Source organism: Euwallacea similis, chromosome 20, assembly GCF_039881205.1.
Source record: "Euwallacea similis isolate ESF13 chromosome 20, ESF131.1, whole genome shotgun sequence".
Classification (NCBI taxonomy): domain Eukaryota; kingdom Metazoa; phylum Arthropoda; class Insecta; order Coleoptera; family Curculionidae; genus Euwallacea; species Euwallacea similis.
Genome location: NC_089628.1, coordinates 2,456,581 through 2,479,455, shown reverse-complemented (window position 1 = coordinate 2,479,455; position 22,875 = coordinate 2,456,581). Strand labels below are relative to the sequence as shown.

General features: G+C 38.6%; 2 protein-coding genes, 1 non-coding gene and 2 pseudogenes across 8 annotated transcripts; 2 read left to right on the top strand and 3 right to left on the bottom strand.

Annotated features, from left to right (window-relative positions):
- The first annotated feature begins 258 nt into the window (after positions 1–258).
- Abl (tyrosine-protein kinase Abl) lies at positions 259–17,934 on the top strand. Of its 5 annotated transcripts, none has more exons than XM_066399981.1 (23): positions 259–665; positions 3,305–3,343; positions 4,494–4,772; positions 5,479–5,752; positions 8,800–9,063; positions 10,030–10,202; positions 10,260–10,490; positions 10,539–10,709; positions 10,763–10,912; positions 10,971–11,105; positions 11,157–11,283; positions 11,580–11,653; positions 12,326–12,558; positions 12,622–12,815; positions 12,976–13,119; positions 13,178–13,516; positions 13,628–13,863; positions 14,471–14,701; positions 14,759–15,016; positions 15,068–15,358; positions 15,408–15,744; positions 15,798–15,935; positions 15,994–17,934. In XM_066399981.1, exons 1-23 carry the CDS (start codon positions 536–538, stop codon positions 16,112–16,114), a joined length of 4,569 nt encoding a protein of 1,522 aa, XP_066256078.1. In that variant the 5' UTR covers positions 259–535; the 3' UTR covers positions 16,115–17,934. The 5 variants fall into 5 exon arrangements, with proteins under 5 accessions (XP_066256078.1, XP_066256076.1, XP_066256077.1 ...); XM_066399979.1 differs by having other exon boundaries at positions 11,580–11,677; XM_066399980.1 differs by lacking the exon at positions 3,305–3,343 and having other exon boundaries at positions 11,562–11,677.
- LOC136415655 (glutathione S-transferase omega-1-like) lies at positions 5,783–6,860 on the bottom strand (annotated as a pseudogene).
- LOC136415567 (glutathione S-transferase omega-1-like) lies at positions 7,406–8,331 on the bottom strand (annotated as a pseudogene).
- Positions 17,935–18,380: 446 nt separating the features above from the next.
- On the bottom strand, positions 18,381–22,123 carry LOC136415638 (transcription termination factor 1-like). Of its 2 annotated transcripts, none has more exons than XM_066400317.1 (12): positions 21,914–22,123; positions 21,743–21,796; positions 21,577–21,687; positions 21,395–21,514; positions 21,232–21,339; positions 20,871–21,106; positions 20,375–20,448; positions 20,129–20,320; positions 19,903–20,075; positions 19,431–19,835; positions 19,149–19,300; positions 18,381–19,069 (listed from the first exon to the last, which is right to left on the bottom strand). In XM_066400317.1, exons 1-12 carry the CDS (start codon positions 22,021–22,023, stop codon positions 18,903–18,905), a joined length of 1,902 nt encoding a protein of 633 aa, XP_066256414.1. In that variant the 5' UTR covers positions 22,024–22,123; the 3' UTR covers positions 18,381–18,902. The 2 variants fall into 2 exon arrangements, with proteins under 2 accessions (XP_066256414.1, XP_066256415.1); XM_066400318.1 differs by having other exon boundaries at positions 21,232–21,333.
- A 556-nt stretch (positions 22,124–22,679) lies between these two features.
- On the top strand, positions 22,680–22,819 carry LOC136415741 (U4 spliceosomal RNA). Its single transcript, XR_010752644.1, has one exon. It is a non-coding gene; the product is annotated as a U4 spliceosomal RNA (small nuclear RNA).
- The last annotated feature ends 56 nt before the right edge of the window (positions 22,820–22,875 follow it).

The window sequence follows — 22,875 nt, the reverse complement described above, 5'->3', positions numbered from 1 at the left end:
TTTATTACATTACCTACATTCAATACATAAGCCTATGGCGCCATCTGCGAGCCTCGTTGCACTAATACTGCAGTAATCTGTCTTAATGTAGCTATCTCCCTCTGTTTAGTGGAACTTTGACAATGGATTTCTCCTCTCTTGCTGCTACCTAGCAGAAGAATGCGGAACCCAAAAATCGAAGTGCATTAGAAACTTACATACGACAGAAAGAGAAAGGTAATAAAGCAATTCGATTTGTTGAACGAAGACAGACGGCAACATTAAAGATGGCGACGAGATAGATTTGTCAGTGGGGTCTGTGTTTAACAAAAATACATTTGATTTTGCATTTATTTGTTGTTTAAACGAGTGTAATAAATTAAATCTTTCCTTTCGTACGTTCGAGATGCGATATCTACGACAAAGACCTGCGGCTCTTTCCCCGAACCGCGGCTAAAACCGGACGTTTCGTGTGCCTGCAGAGAATTTTGTAAAAATTAAAGTGGTGACAATTCGGAATCTGGGCTAGCCAGCGAGAAGGGTATGTGTGCAAATCATGGGAGCGCAAAATACCAAAGAAAGGACATTACCTACGGGAATCCATTCGACTAGAACGACGAGAAATAGACCAAGAACGGTGAAAGATGGACGGCAAACTGTCGCCAATATTTTTACAGAACATAGCGGTAAGTACTCGGATTTCTCGATATTCAGCACTCAATTCTGCAGGCTGCAAGAAATGCTACAATTTCCCAATGTTTCTAGCTGAAATTATTGCGTATCCAACCACAGAATTGTTCCATGTTTATTGTACCCTAAGGCATCATCTTTGTTGTGGTTTCTCAGGTCTCAACAGGAATAATTGTTTATGTTGTACTAATTTTGCCATAATTGATTGTGTCAAGTTTATTGGGAGTACGGGAGTAGATATTTAGAATTTCTCCTATCTACCCTTCTGCTGAGAATCTACAGAACCTTTGGTGAATGCTTCTGCTCGAAAATTGTTTCCTCCTCCTAAGGTGTTTCAAAATGGTGTCAAAATCCTCATTCAAAATAGTTGTTGAGACCAACGTCACATGAGTGACATGACATTGTTTGACAGGTTAGGAAATCTTCAATCTTTTCCATACCCATTTCTGTGCTATTATCGCTAAAGGTATTCTCTGAGGACTATTTCAATTGCTATTTGACAACCACTCATTTGGGTGGTGAATTTACGCAATAACAATTTGGAATAGCTGAGGGTTGGAACTTAAGGCTGAAAGAAGATAGCCTCAGAGAAGCCTCATGAGCTACTTTAAATTTACAGACTCATAAGATTTATTGGTCTAAAAAAATCATTGCTCTTCGCTGTGGGCTTTTGTTCATCAACTTCAATATCGCACTTCAGTAAACACTTTAGTGATCGTCGTGAATCAAATAGAGGCAGAAACGTGGATAAATTCGGGCATATGAGAGAGTGTTTTCTTGGAAAACGAGGGGCTTTGAGGCCGACGACGGATTTCCGAGCAGAAGGTCAACAGACTGCGTCTGCCGCTTTTAAGGGGGTGACTAGTCATACTCACTTTACGTGACTATCGATTGATTCGGGACACTTCAGGTTTTGATGTCTTTAATGATTATACAGGATGTAGCACACCATCATGGAGATATTTTAGTGAACGAAATAATGAAAAAACGCTAACAGACCCACGGTCAAAAATGCCCCCTGAAACATCTCCACGATGATACGTTACACCCTGTATAAAAAAAACTAACCTGCATACATAATTTTATGCCGTGATTCGCAAGTGCCTGATTACTCGTTTTTACATGGCAAACAAATTATTTGATCTGCAACGACGTATCATGTTTTAATGCGGCGACCATTCATGCATAAAACAAACATTATGCCACCGGTGCAGCAAGAGCTCCAGTGACTAAATCTTATTGATGGAACCAGATGAAACAATGCCTTTTTCTATCGCCGTTAATCATAGATTGTAACGGGCCCATTGAACTGATTTTAAGCCGCATGTTCAGTTTGTTTTTGTTTACCGGGTGTACACACTCCGGGCGCGAATATCTGTTTTTAGAGTGGAGTAATTGGGTTAATTCCACGTGTAAACATTGATGCATCGAGAGCGTTCATCAGGATACGTCCAGAAACACGATAAGATATCACTGTGGCTCATGTTAGCGTGCCATGAGGTAAACAGTGAAATTCAGTAATAGCCACAGTGATAAGTATGAAGATGCGCGTATGAACCGCACGATTTATCCCGCCGAACAAGGCGGTACTGACGTCAATAAAACTCAAATTCTCTTATCCTGAAGAGAGATTTGATAATCTCGCAAACAGGCAAAAATGCCACGGGAATACAAAACACGGTCGGATCTCTGGCTATTTTCATACTCAACAGAGAGCCGCATTTTTGCTGTGAAGAGTAGATATAATAATTAAAATAGCCAGAACCCGAGGCGGAAATTCCTGGGCTATTTAACCATATACGCATCATATCTATTACATCAATTTTGAACCGGATTTAAATCCACGACCCGTCGATACGCGACGAGAAAAACACTGAAAAGCACAGAGTCGAAATACGTACGAGGAAACGCTCTGTAGACACACTATCCAAACAAAGAAACCTGCTTAATGTACATTTCATCATCCTCAATTAACTAATACCATCCCTTACGCGGGGGCAAATGAGAAAACGACAAGGGTTGGGTTTAGTCTATTTTTAACCTTCGTCACTCAAAGTTAAGTAAATTAAAGTCGTAGGTACCAGCTTCAGTAATTAGTCTCCTTGTTTCCATCCCGCAAGGGTGTCCATGGGCTTATTTCTGGGTTAATTGAAGCGAAGAAGAGCCCCTTTATTGCGCAACGAATTCTGAATCCATTGTTTTGGATGGGAAATCGCGGTTTAGATAACACGAGACCTTCATTAACTCGAGGTTTGTTGATCGCTAATTAATTCACCATTTATTTGACGTGTCTGAATCATTCTTTGGTATTATTAAAATGTGTTTGGAGTTTTTGAAATTGAAGTTTGGTTTTAGCGTATACAGGAAATAATTTTCGGCCGCACCGCTCGCGACGTTGTCGCATGTCCAGTTCCGTCAAGTTTAAATAGCCATCGCTGCGATTTGCACCAGCGCCCTCGATCAGGAAATTTGCAGCACCTTTCAAAAACTGAAATTATTTTTATTAATTGTCGATTATAACTTAAATTTAATTAATTTGAAATTTAAACACTAATTTCAATTGAAACTGATTGAGCGTGCATTAAAGAGAATCGCCAGTTTATGTTTTAATTTGCTTTATTTTTGTCTTTTGTAGATCCAGTAGGTCTAGTGAAAAAACTTCTTATTAAAAATGGTGAGTATTTTGGAAGATCTGTGTGTGTTTATGTGTTTTGCTTTGGTTTTCATACTAATAACAATCGCCTTCACTCTTTGTTTTCGCCAGACTTCTGGTCGAATCCCATTCTGATCAATGCACTTGTTATTAACAGCTGTTTCATTCTTATGTGCTGCCTAGTTCCGTCTCAAAAATGCCTTCAAAGTGTCCAGATAAATTATCATGCTCATCTCATCCGATTGAGTCAGTTATAGTTTGTAGAGTAATCAAGTCTTTCAAAAGGGAACTTGGTGTTACAAAGGGCTCGGTAATGGGAAGTGTGTTTCTTGGCAAAATGGTGGAGTAAGAATATGTTAGAAAGCTACTTGGATCACTTAACCCATTAAGTTCCTCAAGTACTCGTCGCATTTTAGTGTTATTGCGAATTTAAAAGTGAACCGAAGTCGCACTGAAAATACACGAAAATTTACTGCATCTAAAATTAATGCACTTGCTTTGAGATATCTGCCTACACAACACGTATAGGAAGTCTCATTAATTGTCCTGCCAGTCAGTAACAAATTGATTGGCGATAAGAGGGCTCACTGTGCCTCATTAAACAACAAACCTTATGTTCTGTATCCCCTTATAATGTACCAAAGTCTATGTTGATGTTGTACCTTCTTTTACTTGTTTTATCTGTTCAATTGGAGGGCATTTATATTGGGCGTCGCTTCCGCTCTAGATAGTCTCAAAGCAAATTCAAACAAATTATTGAAAGTAGACGAAGCCGATATTGGATTTAATGGTCGTTTGTTCTCTGTGGCCGCAGGAAAGAAAAGCTCATATTAAATAAAGAAATAGTTATTGCAGGGTCATTGCGCATCTGTTAGTTAACATATAGCGCAGTATGCGTCCTATGACATGCTTTTGGGGTTGTGCAGTGTACAATTAATTCACGGCTGCGTAATCGACAATTTAGGGCCCTTGACGAGGTTAAAGCGTGTCTGAAGTCACTCTTATTCATACACAGTTTAAATTCACTTATCACGCCAATCTTAATATTAAAACCAATTTATCTATATTACCTACACACACTTTCATTTGCATATTCCTTTATGTCACACATGACTCTTCACCGTTCAATAACAATTCATCAAATTACCAACATTTTCTGTATCTCTTACAGAAGCTCTCCTGCAAAGTAGACCCCTGCCGCATATTCCCAGTCTTCCAGAGTCGGACCCTCCTTCGAGCGGATCGGGAGGCACCTCCGGGGGAGGTGCCCAGTCAGGAGGTACCAACGGAGGAGCGGCGGCCGGTCCCTCCACACCCCTCTCCTTGGAGACAGCAAATCGGTGGACATCTAAAGAGAACCTGCTGGCGCAGGAGGAGGACGATCCGCAGTTGTTTGTGGCCCTCTATGATTTTCAAGCCGGGGGAGAGAATCAGCTCAGCTTGAAGAAAGGTGAGACGATTGTTTTATGAATCACAAAAATCCCTGTCTGGCGATAAAGGCGTTTCAAGACGAGTTATGTCCACGTGTGATTAGAACGCCCTGCAGACTGATTTTGGGCATATAAACTGTTACGGGATAGGAAGCTCTGCTGCAGGTCTTTGGAGGACTCGCCTCTAAGGCTGTCTCATAGTAGCAAAGAAATACCAAAGGTTGCAGCAGCTCAAAATGACTCTTTCGGTTGATTTTATACCGGTAGTGTTTGTACCTAATTAGAATGCGGTTATTTTTCGTCCACTCACGTCGCTTCTTAATCACTCAAAAACCGCTTTTATAGGTTAATTACGTGAACATTCTATTATTACCCGCTTCATCTTAAAATAACCGGAGAAGAGGGCACGATCGTGACTATTTTTAAGCGTCTCTTGGAGAGCCATCAAGTATGTGTAATCCTCCTTTTTGCGTAGGTAATGTAAATGAATATGGGGCCGTTTGGAGATCCTTTGAGATGATCATACTAATTTTGAATTTGAAGAATTTTGATAATTTTTACTTATTGAATGCTCTGAATACGTATCAAAAATCTAGGTCCGGCTATTTAGCGGCTGTTCAACAATGAAGAGCCATAATCGGTTAACGGACACACGTGACGATATGCGCTAAACACGGATGCCGACATATTGGCCTTTGCGAATATTTGCACAATGACAATTTTCAGGTGAACACGTCCGAATATTGAGCTACAACAAAAGTGGCGAATGGTGCGAAGCTCATTCCTCCTCCAATCTGGTCGGCTGGGTACCCTCCAATTACGTAACCCCTGTAAATTCCCTAGAAAAGCACTCGTGGTACCACGGACCTATATCTCGGAACGCAGCGGAATACCTCCTCAGTTCCGGCATTAATGGCAGTTTCCTGGTCAGGGAGTCGGAGAGCAGCCCTGGACAACGAAGCATTTCGCTGCGGTATGAGGGGAGAGTATACCATTACAGGTAAGTGAATTAAAGGGAAAATTCACAGCTTTATTCATTGAACAGAGTGGCATAATTCAAAATATTATTCTTCCCGACCACTACGGCCCTAATCAAGATATCTGAAGGGGTATATGGTTCCTTGATATCTGGTACTTCGATCGTTGCCTTTATGCATTTTCTCAGTTTCGGAATTTGGTCATCTTTCAAAGCGAGTTTTGCCACTTCCAGTAGTTGCAGTAAACTAGCAGTGCGTTCCGCCCACAACCACAATACACAGTCAATTTAAAATTTAACTTTTAAAGGGGAACCAACATTTAATATTGTATATCGACCATCCCAGGTCTTTCTCCTTCGAAGAAAGAGCCAGTTCTCTCCAGTTCGTCTTGTAAAAATTGCGGCTCTGGCAGTAGAATTTTTAAAGCCGACTCCACAGTGTAAGATTCGGTGCTATATTGAACTTATCCCAAAGTATAGCGGCTTTTTCCGGATATTTCTCATCCAGATAATCGGCAATATCTAGGCTTTCGATTGTTATTTTGTCGCTGTTGAGAAGGGCAAAGATTTGCCTTAGAAAAATAGAAATCCAGTCGGTTCAATAACGTTGATTCCATATCTATGTGTTCGCCGTCAGTAGGCAACCAAGCGGACATGCACGTGTATGTCTGGTTGCTTATAACAACGTATATTTTTTACGAGGGGAACTGGTAAATATGGCAATACAATCCTAGTTTTAGAGTTTTGTGTGTGATGTTATTGAAATTAAAGCGTAGTTCATATTTTATTTTATTTCCTCTAAGTTTCTCGGATCTTTTGCGTTTTGGATGTATCTTGAAATACCAATCGGGCTTGATCTAAATGTCAATGGTAACTATATTATACGGTAGGTTTTTCACCTTGACCACCAGCGTAACCCTCTTAGCAAAAGAGCAAATTTTTGCATTGAGTAAACCCTTAGCAGTCCTTTGACTCGTGAGGGATCCTGAAATTTAGTGTTATTGATCCCTCGCGCATTTCCCATAACTTTTAACTTCACCGTGCGACTCATTTACCTACCAGCAGAAAGGTGTTTCTCGAACATAACGCCAACCTGTGTTAAACAGTTCACAAGCTTTCGTATCACTTGCATTGCATTGCGGCTAACTAGTGTTACCAGTTAAAATCTGTGTTTACTCGGAACATAGTGTATTATATCATATGTATAGTGCACGATTGTACACACATACTCCAGAAGAAATGCATGTTATCTATCTTTGAATATTATCGTGTATTTTTCAACAAATTTGTGGTGTCAAATCTTAGACTTTGATGGCTTTAAAGCTCTCATAAAAGAATCGCTGATAGTGCAGCAAAATTTTGTTTTTTTTTCTTAATTGTTTATTTATTTTGTGAATAATTCAATAGAAAGTTATTCCTTGAAATCAGCACAATTTCGGTAAAAACTTAAGTTTGCACGCACGGAAATTTTCAGTGAAAAGCTTGAGCGTCTGCACGACGTGACAACACTATTCATGCCAGTTGAAGATCGGCATGACGCGATAGTAAGAAAAAAACAAATGAGCGGTACATTGTTGCCATTTTCAGGAGAAGCAAAATTGGATTTGATTGAAGAGACAGATATTTGGAAAGGAAAGCTTCAAATAAAAGTTACTGTGATATTTATCTTCTATATTTTTACAAATTTGCCACTGCATTGGCCTGAATCTTACTACCAACTACGTCATAGTTCATGATGTGTTTCCTGGATTCTGCGACCTCGGCCAGTACCTTTGGCGACACGAAGAGCTCCTTTATTATGGGCTCTTCGGCCATTTGTCTCCCCATTGACACAGGATAGGTATTTGGTCTACTTTTGAAGGTAGTTTTCGGACTCCCACTTTGGCAATACAAAAATAATTTCCACCCAAGGCCACAACATATAATCAATCTGTGTTGAGAGAGAAATCCTATGAAGCGAACAATAAGGATTTTGTTGACATACCATTCCTGTTTTTTTCTCCGAAAAATAGTCTTTTCCCATGAATTAATTCATTCTCCAATGACTGAACGCTGGGAAGTGTGGTTCCAATGGTCTTCCCTGCTGTCGGGATTTGATTATCTTCTGCTTTGGAACACATGAAGCCATTAAATGCCCCCGTGGTGTTGCCCACAAGGGTCCTTATTACAGCTTTATCCTCCAGTTTCTCCGCTGGATCGTTTGGGTATAAAAGTTCATCAGTAGAGTCTTTTTCCATTCATAGATAGTCCGCTATATTCTTTAATGTCAATTTTGTCTCCGTCTAGGATAGATGGGACTTATCCTGTACATAATCACAATTACTCCATTGTCAGAAAAGCAAGAAAAACTATATCTTTAAGATAAATTGTCTAGTACCATTCAGGCTTATTTGTGAGGTCGATATTGACGATGTCGTGGGGATGTTTTTTATTTTCGCCACCAATCGGGCCCGCTTTACAAAGGGGCAAAATACCATTGAGTACATTCGAAGGAGTCTTTGTACTCGTGAGGGTTCCACGGAACCTATAATTAAAATTAAAGGCCTAGAAACAGACGCGATAATTTCATGTTTCTTACCGGGTCCTAAATGTTTCTCAGACATGTTTCTGTGATTAACTAAACCAATCGACCTTATAAAATATTGTTTCGCTACTAAGCGCGTTCCCGCATCGAGATCGTGTTAAATAGTGAGTTTGATGGGTGTGGATTATATATAGACCAGTAGATGGTATTGCGATATTAATGCATTGTGCAGGGAATGTCTATCATGTGTTTTATTAGTGATTATGGCAAATTTTGCTGGTGATTGGCTTATAATGAGAGTGCCTAAATTGGTAATTTTCATTAGAGTTATAATTATCTGTCTGGGGTATGAAATGCATGAGAAATTCGAAATTATTCAACAGTTTTTATGTGCTCAGATGGTAATAATGGACTATTTTTTATTTTCGACCGTGTTTAAACGAATTCGCTATTTTGGTACTAAGGGAAGATATGTTTTTATTTTATTGCAAGTTTTCTGTCGTATCCGAAGTGCCATCGAGAGAAATAAATTTTTCTTTCCATTTAGAATTAACGAAGACCCCGAGGGCAAAGTCTACGTCACTGCCGAAAGCAAATTCAACACTTTGGCCGAACTCGTTCACCACCATTCGATGCTTTCGGACGGACTAATAACTCAATTGCTCTATCCCGCTCCGAAACACAACAAACCCACGGTGTTCCCGTTGAGTCCCGAGCCGGACGAATGGGAGATTAATCGGACCGATATCGTAATGAAACATAAATTGGGCGGCGGCCAATACGGAGACGTATACGAGGCCATATGGAAAAGGTGAGAATGTATTTGATTTCTGAAGGAATTAAACCGAGTGTCGTGAGCAGACCGAAAAAAGAGATAGAACCAAAAGAAAAGCAATGAACCATTTGCCATGCATCCATATCAGGATTGTATGGAAGGGCACATAAATAAAGTTTTCTGATTGATGTCGACCCCTGCAGTTGTGTCTCTCCGATTTATATGCAACCAGCATTGCGTCTTCAGAACGATTAATCCGAAATTCTCATCAGAAAGTTGGCTGTGCATGACGACAACAATGTCATTGCGGGGATTGTGGGAAATAGTTCGAAAGTTTTTTGTTTTTCTACCACGTTCGCATTAAAAAGTTGCTACACCATATCGATTAATTTTTAGCAAAAGTCGGGCCGTAAGGGTTTTTTTTATTCGTAAACAGACATCGTTACTGGAAATGGGTACTTAATATTAGATCCGCTCGGACCGGATGTTGGTGAAACTCACTGATGTTGGTAAAGATTAATGTTGCCGCAATGCCGGCGGGCTGGCGGCCAGGATAAGTAAATCAGTGTTTTTCATTATTCCGTTACAATTCATACTTTTCTTCGAAATTCCATTACTATTTAAGTAATGGGGCAATTTTTAGGCCTTCCTGGCATTAAGTTTAAGCGTTATGCAACGAGATATCGAAAAATCAAAGATTAGGCGAAAACAACCTTATAATGACGTTTCGCATAATGTCAAATTGAAACAGATAGCTTTAGATTAGCAGCACGTCCATACATGGTGGTTGTCTTCTTGACAATGGTGAAGCAACAAATTAGAACAGGTTCCAAATAGTCAGTTAAAATCACGAGTTAAAAGTAACTCGTCCTAAAACTGATTCTTATGAATAAATATCTAGATTACTTCCTAGTATTTCTATCTAGTATCTATATCTAATATTCCACAAAAGTCTGAGGTGCCATCCACTGTCAAATGCCCTCTATCACATGTTTCCTTCAGATACAATATGACGGTGGCCGTAAAAACCCTAAAAGAAGATACCATGGCACTGAAAGATTTCCTGGAAGAAGCGGCCATAATGAAAGAGATGAAACATCCCAATTTAGTGCAATTGATGGGCGTTTGCACTCGAGAGCCGCCTTTTTACATCATTACAGAATTTATGAGCAAAGGTATGCATATTGTTTTGCCCGGTGAAATTTCTCAGGCTTATCGTGATCTCTATCTAGGTAATTTGCTTGATTATCTAAGGAACGGTAGCAAAGAACAAATCGACGCTGTAGTACTAATGTACATAGCAACGCAAATCGCAAGCGGGATGAGCTACTTGGAGAGCCGCAGTTTTATTCACCGAGACTTGGCCGCGAGGAACTGTTTGGTGGGAGAGAATCATCTGGTTAAAGTGGCCGATTTCGGTCTAGCAAGGCTAATGAGGGACGACACATACACTGCCCATGCAGGTGATTTATTACATATCAAATATATTCAGTTTAATAACACTCATTTAGGAGCAAAATTCCCGATTAAATGGACCGCGCCAGAAGGACTGGCTTACAATAAATTCTCCACGAAGTCCGATGTTTGGGCCTTCGGCATTTTGCTGTGGGAAATTGCCACGTACGGGATGTCTCCCTATCCAGGGGTGGATTTGACTGACGTCTATCACATGCTAGAGAAGGGTAAAATTTGTTTTTTTTGTGAGTATTGTAGGATTTTGCTTTTCGGTTTATAGGCTATAGGATGGAGATTCCCCCGGGTTGCCCCCCGAAAATCTACGAGTTGATGCGGCAGTGTTGGCAGTGGCACGCCAATGATAGACCGACGTTTAAAGAGATCCATCACGCCCTTGAAAATATGTTTCAAGAGTCGAGTATTACAGAAGGTACATTTAGAACACACGAGGGCAATTTGGGTAGTTATTTGTGTCTCGTCTTTTTCAGAGGTAGAGAAACAATTACAGGGTAACGATTTTCCCGTGCCGATTGGCACACCTCACATGTCTTACAAGAAATCGCATTCGGGCAGTACAGGGAACTTGCACGGGTTAGTCGGTTTGGCGGATCAGAATATTACAGGTAATTGTTTTGGTTGACTTTTTCATTGTTATAAAATCATGATTTTTTTAGACAACTTGAATAGTATTTCCACGAAATTAACCACATTTACGGGGGGCTCGAAAAGCAGTCTGGTGCAAATGAGGAGAACTACCAACAAAAAGGGCAAAACCGCCCCAGCGCCCCCTAAACGAACCAGGTAAGTTTAATCAAAATTTGTCTCCACATTTTGTATAAAAATTACTGCTCCCGCATCCTCATATGCATGATCATTGGTTCGGTTTCAGTTGAAGTTAATAATATGCACTTTTATACTAAATTTCTATTAACCCGTTTTATTGCCCAAATTTAGTTATTTCAGTGCAGTTTAACTAATTTTTTTTTCAGTCGAAATTATCATAAAGCATGATTTCTTCCTGATTAACTCAAACTAACCCTCCACGTGTGCTATAACACATCACCGAATTATCTTTGCAGCCTCCTGTCTTCTTGCAGTTCGTTCCGCGACAGTACGTTCGACGACCAGGGTCAGGGAGAGCACGCCAACGAGGATGGATCCGAGCTAAATGGTATATTAAAAAAGCGATTCAAAGGTATTTTGTTCACGTTTTACGTGGTTTGAGCTCGAGTCTTTTTGGGTTTTGCTTGACGTTGAAAAAGGGTGATTTCTCTTATGCATACTAACCTCGTTTCTAAAACTTTTAACTGAGGAGAAATAGATTGAGTGGCGGTGTTCGCGATCACCAATTTTGCTCGAATTGAAAGAGATTAGTAGTTGGTCGTGTAGGTTACGAATAATGTGCACGTTTAATTGACCATTGTATTGGGTGGACCAACCCTTGTATTCCCCGTAGGCCCAACTCCAGTACAAACGTGGTTTAATTTACTACTTGCACGCAAAATCATCAATTTAAGCCACACTTAAAAGTTACGCCGATTTGTGGACTTACGGAGAATAAAATTAATAAGAATCGGAGTTTTCCCCGTTTTTGCTTAATAAATCCGAATGGATTATCATTTTTTTATTCACAGCTCCGCATTTTCCTTATAGTTCATCAGCCTTTCCTCACGTTTTTTAATCAAGCCTGTGCGTTATAACTGTCAATATCTCAACCTAATTAATTAACCATCATTTCATCGTCACACATTTTACATCGTAAGTACCATAACTAACTTTAACTAACGAGCTCTTCCACCCACCCTTTTTCATTTCCTCTTTATTAGCCTCCTTATGCGTATAGGGTTGACAAGGGAAATGCAAAATTTAACCGCCAGTACTAGGGGCGATAGTGAGAGCGATTTCCAAGACCAAACCCCCGACACCGACGATTCCGGGGCGCATTCCTACCCCGAAATATCGGCTGTGGGCAGTTTAGGGGGCAGCGGCCTCGGTTCCTTTAAAAGAGTCCCTATAATGGGTAACCGCGGACTAGAGCAAAGGGGGAAGAAGACTAAAACCAAAGATTCACCCGCAGTAAGCTGAGACATAAAAGTTAGAATTTTGGAGAAAGTTTCTGAGTCGGTATGTTTATTTTAGGTACAGGTGGCTGCATTGGAAGTACAAAATGTGCGAAAAGCTATTAGTAGGTATGGGACCTTGCCGAAAGGGGCGCGAATTGGGGCGTATTTGGAATCACTTCGACAGAGCGGAATTTCTGCAAATGATGAATCAGCGACTGGTCAAGCTGTGGCTGGTATTGCGGTCCAAGGCGAGTCTGAGTCTACTCCAAGGTAAGATATTGGTGAAGAAGTTTCGCAATTTTGTTCAAGGCAAATTTAGCTATTCAAAATAATTGCTGAGTTTTTAGGGCTTTACAAACTGTAAATGATCAATGACATAACTCTCTTTCAACACAGATATAATTTTTTAACTTTGTCACTATGGTTTCAGGTCATTATCCCCCAGAACGAACATCAGGGCTCAGCCTCAAATGATACGCAGCAACTCATCCAGTGGTGTTACTGCATTTCACGCGACCCATCCGCCAAGCTCGCCCACCTCTTCGAAATTATCTAGAAATAGGAACTTGACCAGGTATTCTCAACTGTAAAATTACTTTAACAAATAGCCTTCAATGTGTACTTCTTTTCAGGAATAATACGGACAGCCTCAGATCCAGTCTCCGCACTTTTAAAGCTCCGCAAAGCTCCTTTCGCGGGGGCAGTCCGTCCCGTTCCCTTCCCCCTCCAACTTTAGCCGATCTGGAGTTTCCCCCGCCGCCCACGGACTTGCCACCGCCTCCGGAAGAGTTTGACAGCATCGACACAGTGGACTGCACAGCGTCACTAATGACATCGTCCACCGAATTGAAGAAGAAAATAGTTCCCATGTCTCCGATGTTGCCGAGCAAGAAGAGCGTCTTGGAAGGTTTGGAGGGCGGCGGGGGGGATGTTAGTACATTGCAGCCGTCGGTAGAAGAAGCTAGTTCGAGGTAAAATTTCGTTACAAAAATTAAGTGATGCGTTTCTAAAGATAATGGGATCGATTAATTACTAACTGGTAAATATAAGTGTCGATTAATGCTGAGGGTTTTCTGCTTCAGATTCGGTGTTAGCTTGAAACGACGCGAGCTTTCTTCGGATAGTTGTAGTAGCGTAAAAGAAGTCGTAAACAAGGAAGAAAATAAATCGAAAGAAGAGAAAAGTCCGCAACGAACAAGTTTGAGTCTCACTAGTCCTAGTCATGACGGCAAGAGCCCTATGAGCGTTGATTCCGATGTTCCTGCCGTGGGTTCTCCTCTGGAGCCTTTGCCCCCTCCTCCAGTTTTCCCTGAAGCTGGTAAGTTTAGTAATTTGATCAATACATTTTTAATATTAATAAAATAAAATAAATTAAATTAATTCATTATCTTTCGTTCACCATTTCGTCAACACAAAATGTCTTATGATGGAAAGGACGAAATTTTTAATTCAAACGTATGACAGAAAGAAAAGACAGAATGTACAGACACAGAGTAGGTAGTAGACAGATTCTACATTTACTCAAACATTTTATTACTAGTTCAGTAGGTAATAAGATATGTTTTATTATTTGTGTTGATCGCCATTTTTGTTTTGCAGTTTTATTTTAGCATTACCAGATTTTTTATGTTCGTCTCCAACCAAATATTATTAAGAAAAACTTCTGATAGTATTACCATTTTTTGAATAGTTTTTGCGGTTAGAACTGAAAAATCAAAATGTAGGCCTAAGGAAATATGTTCCATTATAAACACAATTGGAGCGATGGCAAAAAATCACATTTGACAACTCTGTTTCCATGGCACAATTCACCATCAACGTTTTAAATTGTAGAGCGAAAACTGACCAAATCGACAAAAACTCCCATTGATGTTCTGACAAATAGATGTATATTTTTTCGTCCGAAATTAAAGTTTTTTTTTTAGACGAAGAGTCATTGGAAACGTGCCTGCTTGATGATGCCGCAGCGAGCGATGACAATAAAACGGCATCTAAAGTGTTCAAAAATAGATTAGTAATGAAGGAAATGGAGCTGAAACTAGTCGCAGAAATAAAGGAAAGGGCGGATCAAAAGCAGGGTAGAAACTTGAAAGAATCTCCGATTGACCCAATTTTGGCTGTGAGTGGCATTAGCCACGATCCTGTGTCTCAATTAGGTAGGAAACGGTTGCTTATTTTTTCTAGGTTACTAATGATCATTTATGTGTTTTTAGTAACTGAATTATCCCAGTCGTTAAATATAGAAAAAGAACCTTTTCGGAAGAATTCCCTAGGGGCAACGAATTTGAAAAGGTCCCAGGAAAGTTGCGAGAAAGAAACGAACGGTGTGACTTTTGTTTCGCAACTTAAAAAAACTGATCAAGTTAAGAAAGTTTTAACCAAAGAAAAAAGTGACTTGGGTGATTCCTCGTTGATAATCGACTTCAAATCTAGGCTTAGGAAAGTAGATGAGAAAAATACAAAAAAAGAAGGCAAGTCTCTCATTATGGCACTAAAGCAGCATTTTAATCTGAGATTTGTAGGTGATAAATTAGAAGACAACGAGACGATTTCGGAATTGACCGGGAAACGAGAGAGTACGGCCAGCAACGAGAGCGCGAATTTGAAGATTGAAGAGGCAGATGATAAGCGGAAGAGCACAGGCAGCATCAGTAGTTTAAAGAAATTGTGGGAGGCCAAAGACTCGGATTACGGGACTGTGCAATTGAGCCCAAAATTGTCGATTAAGAGTACGAAAAGTGAAGAAATTCTTGAGCATTCACCCATTGATAATTCGGACGATTCCTCGAAAATGGACCGAAGTGTCAGTTCTGGTGAGTATCAATATAAGGCATTCAAGAAATTACTTTATTATTTTTTTAGAAAAATCCTCCACAAAATCAGAGAAAAAATCTTGGCCTCCTTGCGGTAGTGAGGAAAAGCCAGTGATACCGATTAAACCTCCCGTGAAAGCAGTCAAACCTATAGTGAACCGGCCGGCCGGGCCCGCCATCTACGCAACTCCTATCGCTCCAAAACCTCCAATATCAGTCAAACCCGTCAGCACTGATTGTAGTAATAATAGTATTAACGCAAACAATAAAACTCCTGAAGAGGAAAGCCAAAAATTGGGGGCATCCCCTGCTTCTGTTGATAAGACTGGAAAAGAGAGTATTCTCGAGATTTCTCAGGCCCTCGAGAGTACGTTAAACACGATAAGGTACGTTCGTTTGTCTTCGGTACGCAATTATAATTATCATAATTTGTCTGCAGAAGCACTCCAGCTGTGCCAACCGCCACCTGGTTGCAACTTTCCGATAAAATAGGCCTTCTGCATGGCTCGTGCATGGATTACGCGGACAACGCAGTGCCGGCACACACAAAATTCCATTTTAGAGAGCTTTTAACCAGGTTTGTATATTCTAAATTTAACCCACAGGAAAAATTTCTAATTGCTTCTTTTAATAAGGTTGGAGCATCAAGGCAGACAAATGCGATCTGCGAGCACGAGAAATCAAACTGAAAACACTAGATGTATCAATGAGGTGAATAATACTATTAAAGATGTAGTGAATGTTGTGTTTCGATAGAATGGATGGAATTTAGGCGATTATAAGTTCAGTCTAAGCCCTTTTTTGTGCGAAATATGAGTCCGAGATTAGGAAAGGGCCTGGGCTGAACTGGTAAGTAGTAATTAATTATTCGTATTATTACGTAGAATCTTACTCAAACAATATACGAAGGTAAGGACCATTTAAACATTTTGCGCTTGCGAGGTACTCCATAGGGGGCAATTTGTGTGAGTATGTGATTTGTTTAGATTGTCGCTAAAATTTGTATAAATTTAACGTGCGAATACCGATTTGTTAGTTGTCTTGACAATTGTCCGCGCCTACCCTAACTATTGATAATAAGTCGGTATTTCGTAGCCCGCGCATCCTGTCCTATATTTTTTGAATCAACTGTGATACCGACCTTTACTAGGTAATAATTTTAGTGTATGCTCAATATTATTTCGTAACGTTTAGTTAGGATATGAGTATTACGGGACCTCTCCAAGAAATTTGGAAACGAAGCCCGATTCATTTGCAACGTCAAGTCTCATTTTTAATACTCACATAACTTTCCTTTCAAGGTCCATGACTATTTTGTTAATTATAATTAAAAAAGTGATTTAAGCTGATTTCAAGGGCCTAACGCTAATTCGCATTTATAAGTCTCAGTGGACGAATACTTTTAATTTGTAAGCGGTCACTCTGGCGAAACTATAGGACAGATCTTATTTCCCCTCCAGTGAACCTGTTAGACTGTACCATAAAAGACAGGTTTTGGTTGAAAACCCGTAGATTTTTAGCAGTGTTTGGTAAATAATGGGACCTGCATCTGTAGCCTCCGTGCATCAACTCTACCATGACTTTTTAGATACATCATCTTTTCATTCATCAAGGTAAAAATGTAGGGTTAAGGGAAAAAACTGGTATTTGCTCTAACTTCCGCTTCGAAGGGCTCCCACCAAGGACGTTCAGTGCAAAGATAGACATAAAATGCTTTTAAAAATACGACTGATTGATTTAAAATAAAAATGGTGTAAGGTCCCATTATAATATGATTTTAGTGCAATAGTAACCGATATCTTTCCATCCAAAGACTCGCTTAAAACTTTGTCTAGATCAGAATAATAGCAAACCTTGGACCAAGGCGTTAAATATCCCTTACTTTTACTTACTAGTCTTAAAAAATGATTTCACGGCATTACCAGTGTGCCCAAAAACATTTTGCTTGTGGTCCTGTGAGGTTCGAGAAGCTCTGCTACTCAATTTTGACCTCATACAAACTTCTGTGCTGAGACTCTCGTGACCTCGAGAAGTGCTATCAAAGTCCGTTGTTCTCGGTTCGGCGTGAATGTGTGTATTCCTAAATATCATAGGTAGAATTACTATTCCTACACTTAAGATTTTTGTACAATCCAAAGATTAATAGTAACTAAATTAGTCATTAGGGATGTCCTTTTTGTTTAAATTAATTTATCTTACTATATAGCCTTTTGTAAATATTTTACCTTTGTTATGACAGTGTACATTAGGTTTTTGTTTATTTATTTTTAACGATATTTTTAGACGTAGCATTTAAGTGCATAAGATATTTGTATTAACGGCAAATGATTGTATGCTCATGATATTTTATACCTATTTAACGTGAATATGTGTTTTTTACCTTTTTTTTGAAAAGGTAACTTATTAAATCGAATAGTTGAATAAACCCCGCCAGATTGTCTAGAAAAGTGCGCTTTTGAGAAATTAATATGCATTATTTCCACTTCGAAAGGTGCAGCAAAAAAAGAAAATTTTACTGTTAATTAATTATGTGACTCGCGTTAATTATTACCTTTTCAATAAACGGTCTTTCAGTATTGAATTTATTCAATTTTGCCCCAAAATAAAACATTTTGCCTTATAATGAAATAAGAAAGTTACCAAGTCTCCCGATTGATAGTGGATCGCAAAAGTTCGACTGATTAGGTACTTTTAAGGTTTTACATCAAAATTGACTTAGTTTTTGTCGTATTAAAATTGGGCAGATTATGAAAATGATGTTCTAAGAAAATACCCAAATCGCGTTATTGTAAATTTAATTAAAATCTGATTGAAGTTATTAACGGACAATATGTGAGGTAAATTTTCATTTGCACTTAATTTTATGAAAATTATTGTTTCTATTCGTGTTTGAAAGATATTTGTTTTCCGGGTATGCATTTGGCGTGGATGGGGAATAATAAAATCAATAAAACGCAATATTACTTATGCCATATAACTATTGTAATATAACAATTGTGTTAAATCTCAAGCTGTAAAATGAAAACTTGCTTTCCTAAGACGATATAAAATTTATGTTAAACAATTATCCATAGGGAAATAGAAGGATAAGCTCAAATAAAACTACATATAAAGCCGAAAAGCAAATAAGAGCACTTCACTTCCAAATAAAAACAATTTTCCGCCACTAACTTTAAGAAAAACCATTATTGGGTGTGTAAATGACTGTGAAGTATGTTCCTTAAAACAGTTAAATAACAGGTTAATAATTATTTACCTAGCGAGCTAATCGGCCACAATCTTGTCATCATTTCTGTAATTGTATTATTATGGTTGCTATGGAAATTAACGTCAAATGAAACGTTACCGTTGATGTTTTCATTTGCTTAATTTAACTAACTTTACCGTAATTTTATTAAAACTAGTTAAATCTAAAGTGGAAAAAATTGAATATACACTGCGGTTATGAATACTTATTATCCTCACGTTGTGCCCTCAGCGTTGTGCGCTTCGGGATTTAAAATGGTATAATAATATGCTTCACAACTTTGGTGTATAATATTTTTCAACTAATAGAATTCACTCCTTCAAGACTTTCTTCAGAATCGACATCGTAAATTGTAATGACATTTGGACTTTCATACTTAACTTCACCTTTGTCATAAATAATTTTGTGCAGTAGATGAGAACGGATCTTTGCGTTTTCCACTTTTATTAGTATCTTAAGACATTCTGTAAAAAAGTGTATTTTTACTTATTTACAAACAGCACAAATTCTGAGATAGAGATGCACGCTATTAAGTTGACTTACTTTTAAGGTTGGTCCTCTTGTCTTTTGGTACGAAAAGCGTAACCACCATTCTGAATAACGCGTAGACTTTCGGAGCAGTCATTCCTTCAAAATGTGTCGCATATCGCTTCCAGTCAACTTTACACCACTCGGTTTCATTATTTTCGTGCAACCTGTAAATTCCGAAAACCTTAAGACAAATCTCGCAAGGTGGTCATATGGGCCACTTTTTAGGCAGAGACGCAAATCCTTTAATGTAAAACAAAACAACGGTGCACTGTTGACATTTTACAGACGACTCACATTTTAATGAGCTGCAGCTTAATTTCCTTTAAATCACATACTGCATGAGGAATAAACAGAGCGGGATACAGCGATTGATACCACACTCGTTGCAGAACCCGCACTGGAACGCTATCTAACTTCATCGAGAGAGTCTTCCACTCATTGACGGTTACGTCCCGAGTTTTTAACTCGTCTATTCGGTCTTCAGGGGTTTTCGTCACTTTTAGCATGTATTTTATGAAAACAGAGATATTTCTTCCGTGCCATTTAATGTTCCTCTGATTTATCTTTAAAGCTTTCACTTTCTTTTCTACAGAACGAGGTAGTCTTTGCAACTTCTTAGCTAATTTCGTAATTGACATGGATCCATTTTTATTTGAATTCAGCGAATCTTTTATGCAAGCATCTTCCTCTATTGTAAATCTATGAGAAAAACATTCAGTAATTTTAATTTTAATTCTAATTAACACAACAACAACAAACAACTTACCTTCCAATCTTAGCAGTCTGCATCAGGATTTTAAATCGTTTATAAACATTGTATGGCGTCCTTTCCGGCATATCTCGTGCCAAATAATGCAGAAAGATCTTCTTTTGCGCCACGCTAATGCGATTCTTACTCAAGGTAAAGAACGCCTCAGGTTCCACGTTCAACTCATTCAACTGAAACAACGGATAATAAACTTCTTGAGGACTCCTTTAAGTCTTACACAAACCTTTACAAAATACTCCCAGTTCTCCCTGATCTGTTTGTCTTCTTGTCTATCAAATCGGCCGTATTTCACTTTAATGTCATTGGTTTGTAAACGCTTACGCTGTTCGGGCGTGGGTTTAGAGGCGCGATCAAGGATGCTGTGAAGCTGCGGGACCTCAAAATGCACCTCCAAAAATTTTCTCTTAAACATCAACTGAAAAGGAAAAAAATATAAGAATTGAAGTTGTTATGGAACATAAGAAAAAACCTTGATATCCTCCTCTTTTTCGCAAAAACTTTCTTGGATTGACAAATCGTTACTATCGTCCTCTTTCAAAGATTCTAAAATAATAGTAATCTCAACTGGTTATAATAAGAAATCCACCAATACCATTCAGGTATGGTTGAGGTAATGGACAGTTAGTGCAAAAAGAATAAGCCTCATTGATTGATTGATTGATTGCTTAGGGACTTTGTTTAGGATGGCCTAAACCTGAGCCCAATCCTGCAGCTTGACCCCCAGAAATACCCATTTAGGGACAAAATGGTAGATTCACCATTTGTAGGACCTGAACCGGCATTGGGGATTTCCTACTTCTTACCCGAAGCAAAGCTCAATAGCTATTGCAAATCATCCAGTAGATTCAGCCTCCTAAAGAGGTCTACATGTTATGCTGCTCAGTGAGATTTATAGAATTAAATAGAATTTACTGGTTTAGGAGTTATTAAATTAACACTAATGTAAAATTACTTAGTAAACTTACCCTCAAGCTTTACACATCCTTGATTTTCTTCTTGGTCACTGGGCATACCAGAGTCTGAACTTGCATCATTCATTTTAATTTTCTTCCTACTTTTATGTGGGGTTGAGGCAGTGAATACAATCTCAGAGGTATCAAAACTGGTTGCAGAAAGAGCTTCATCCTCTTTTAGTTTTGATTTTTTTTCATCAGCACTGTTTTCACAATAAGTTGATTTTCTCTTCTTTGTTTTGAATGATCTGTAAGATATACATACTATAAGTAATAATGTTTATTGTGCAAGTACATCAAAAGACACACAAAGGGCACATTTGCCAAAGTACCTTTCCATGCCAAATAGAACCAACTAACTGCACATTCTTACCTTTCCAATCCATGTATCATTAAAGAACTCTCATTTTCCCTATCTAACATAGACTCACTTTGTACATTTGATTTTTGGCTTAATTGTGAAAGTGAAGGTATTCTAGAACTAAACAAAATGAATTCTTTAGTTCCATACAGAGTGATTACATCAAACTAATTACCTTACTGAGGACTGAGAATCAGTTAGATCATGTAAACTTCCACTAGAATTTAACTTAATGTTCTTTTTAGAATCTGATTTTTTCACCTTCCTTCTTTTAAGTTTAAGAGCATTGTTTTCCCTAAAAAAAAGTTAAGTATTCAAGCATATACAGTATTATTATAATGCAAATAATCCTCAAACCTTTCGTCTATCACTAAAGAATTATCTGTATTCATTGATTCATTGAAACTTGTTGCCTTCCTAATATCCAAATTGTGCTTCTTACGTCTTGTAAAAAAAATGGGGCTTTCACTAAAAATGGAGGTATACATCTCGACTTTCGTTAAACTAATTTATTTTATCTTACTTGTCCTGATCTTGAATAGCTATAGCTTTTATCCTTTGCTTTTTCTTCTTAGAACTAAAAAAGGTAAATATATCTAAACATAAGGGCACAACCGAAAACGTAATGTGTTTGATCCCATCTGTCCTCAACAGTAGTGAGTTTCATAAAAAAGTTAATGTGTTATAAACTTACTGCACTAAAGGTGATCCACAATCATACAGGTCTTGGGTTTGCGTGTCAAACTTCCCAATGTTACCTACATTTGTAGAGACAGAGGTGGTATCTTCACTGGAAGATTCCATCTTAAACCTCCATATAGAGGACAAAAAATTGATTTTCTAGCTATAGATACCAATATTTCAATGTATTAGGCATTATATTTTTACATTAAATTAAATACAAATATCCAATACATTGAAATCGCAGCTTGTTGGAGACCTTAACAGTTTTGAACGTGTAGCAACACGAGTAACCCCGCCGCTTATGTATATTCTAGAATTTGAGGTTAAAAACACCATGACGCAAGAACCCGTTATATTTTAATCAGTTTTTGAGACAAAAAGCAGAAATTATGGCAACGTCGCGATCGCCATTTTCTTAAGAATTTTTAATAGACTCTAGGTTTTTTTGCGTCCGCACCTTAGCCTGTACAAAACTGTATAACGTTCAAATGAATTTTTACCGTATAGGAAACATTGGATAAAAGCTTGCTGAACCCCATAAATGATACAGACAGTATTATTTTCACTACATCTTCAATGAGCGATGCATTAAAGCGAAAACTACATTCTCAGTAACATAATGTTGGCGTTACTGCTTTAAATGTATTTATTACCCGTGGCGGCCCTAACTAGTGGAAGGTCCAAGTTTGTCTAATTTACTAATAGAACGCACCACACGTTCTCCCTTGCTTACCATGCAAAATAAAGCGAATTAAGTAAACATATTTGTGCAATTTCCATTTGCGCAGTGGCATTATCGTGATCAATGAGGCATATTCGAGGAGCGATTACTGCTAGTTGAAAACTTTAACCAATGCCCCGTCACGTGCCCATAAAAAACTGTGCTCTAGGCAATCTTTGTAGGCCTTGACAAAGCCGTCTAAAGGAAAAAAATCTAAACTAGTTGGACACCATGAATTCAATTTTTACAGT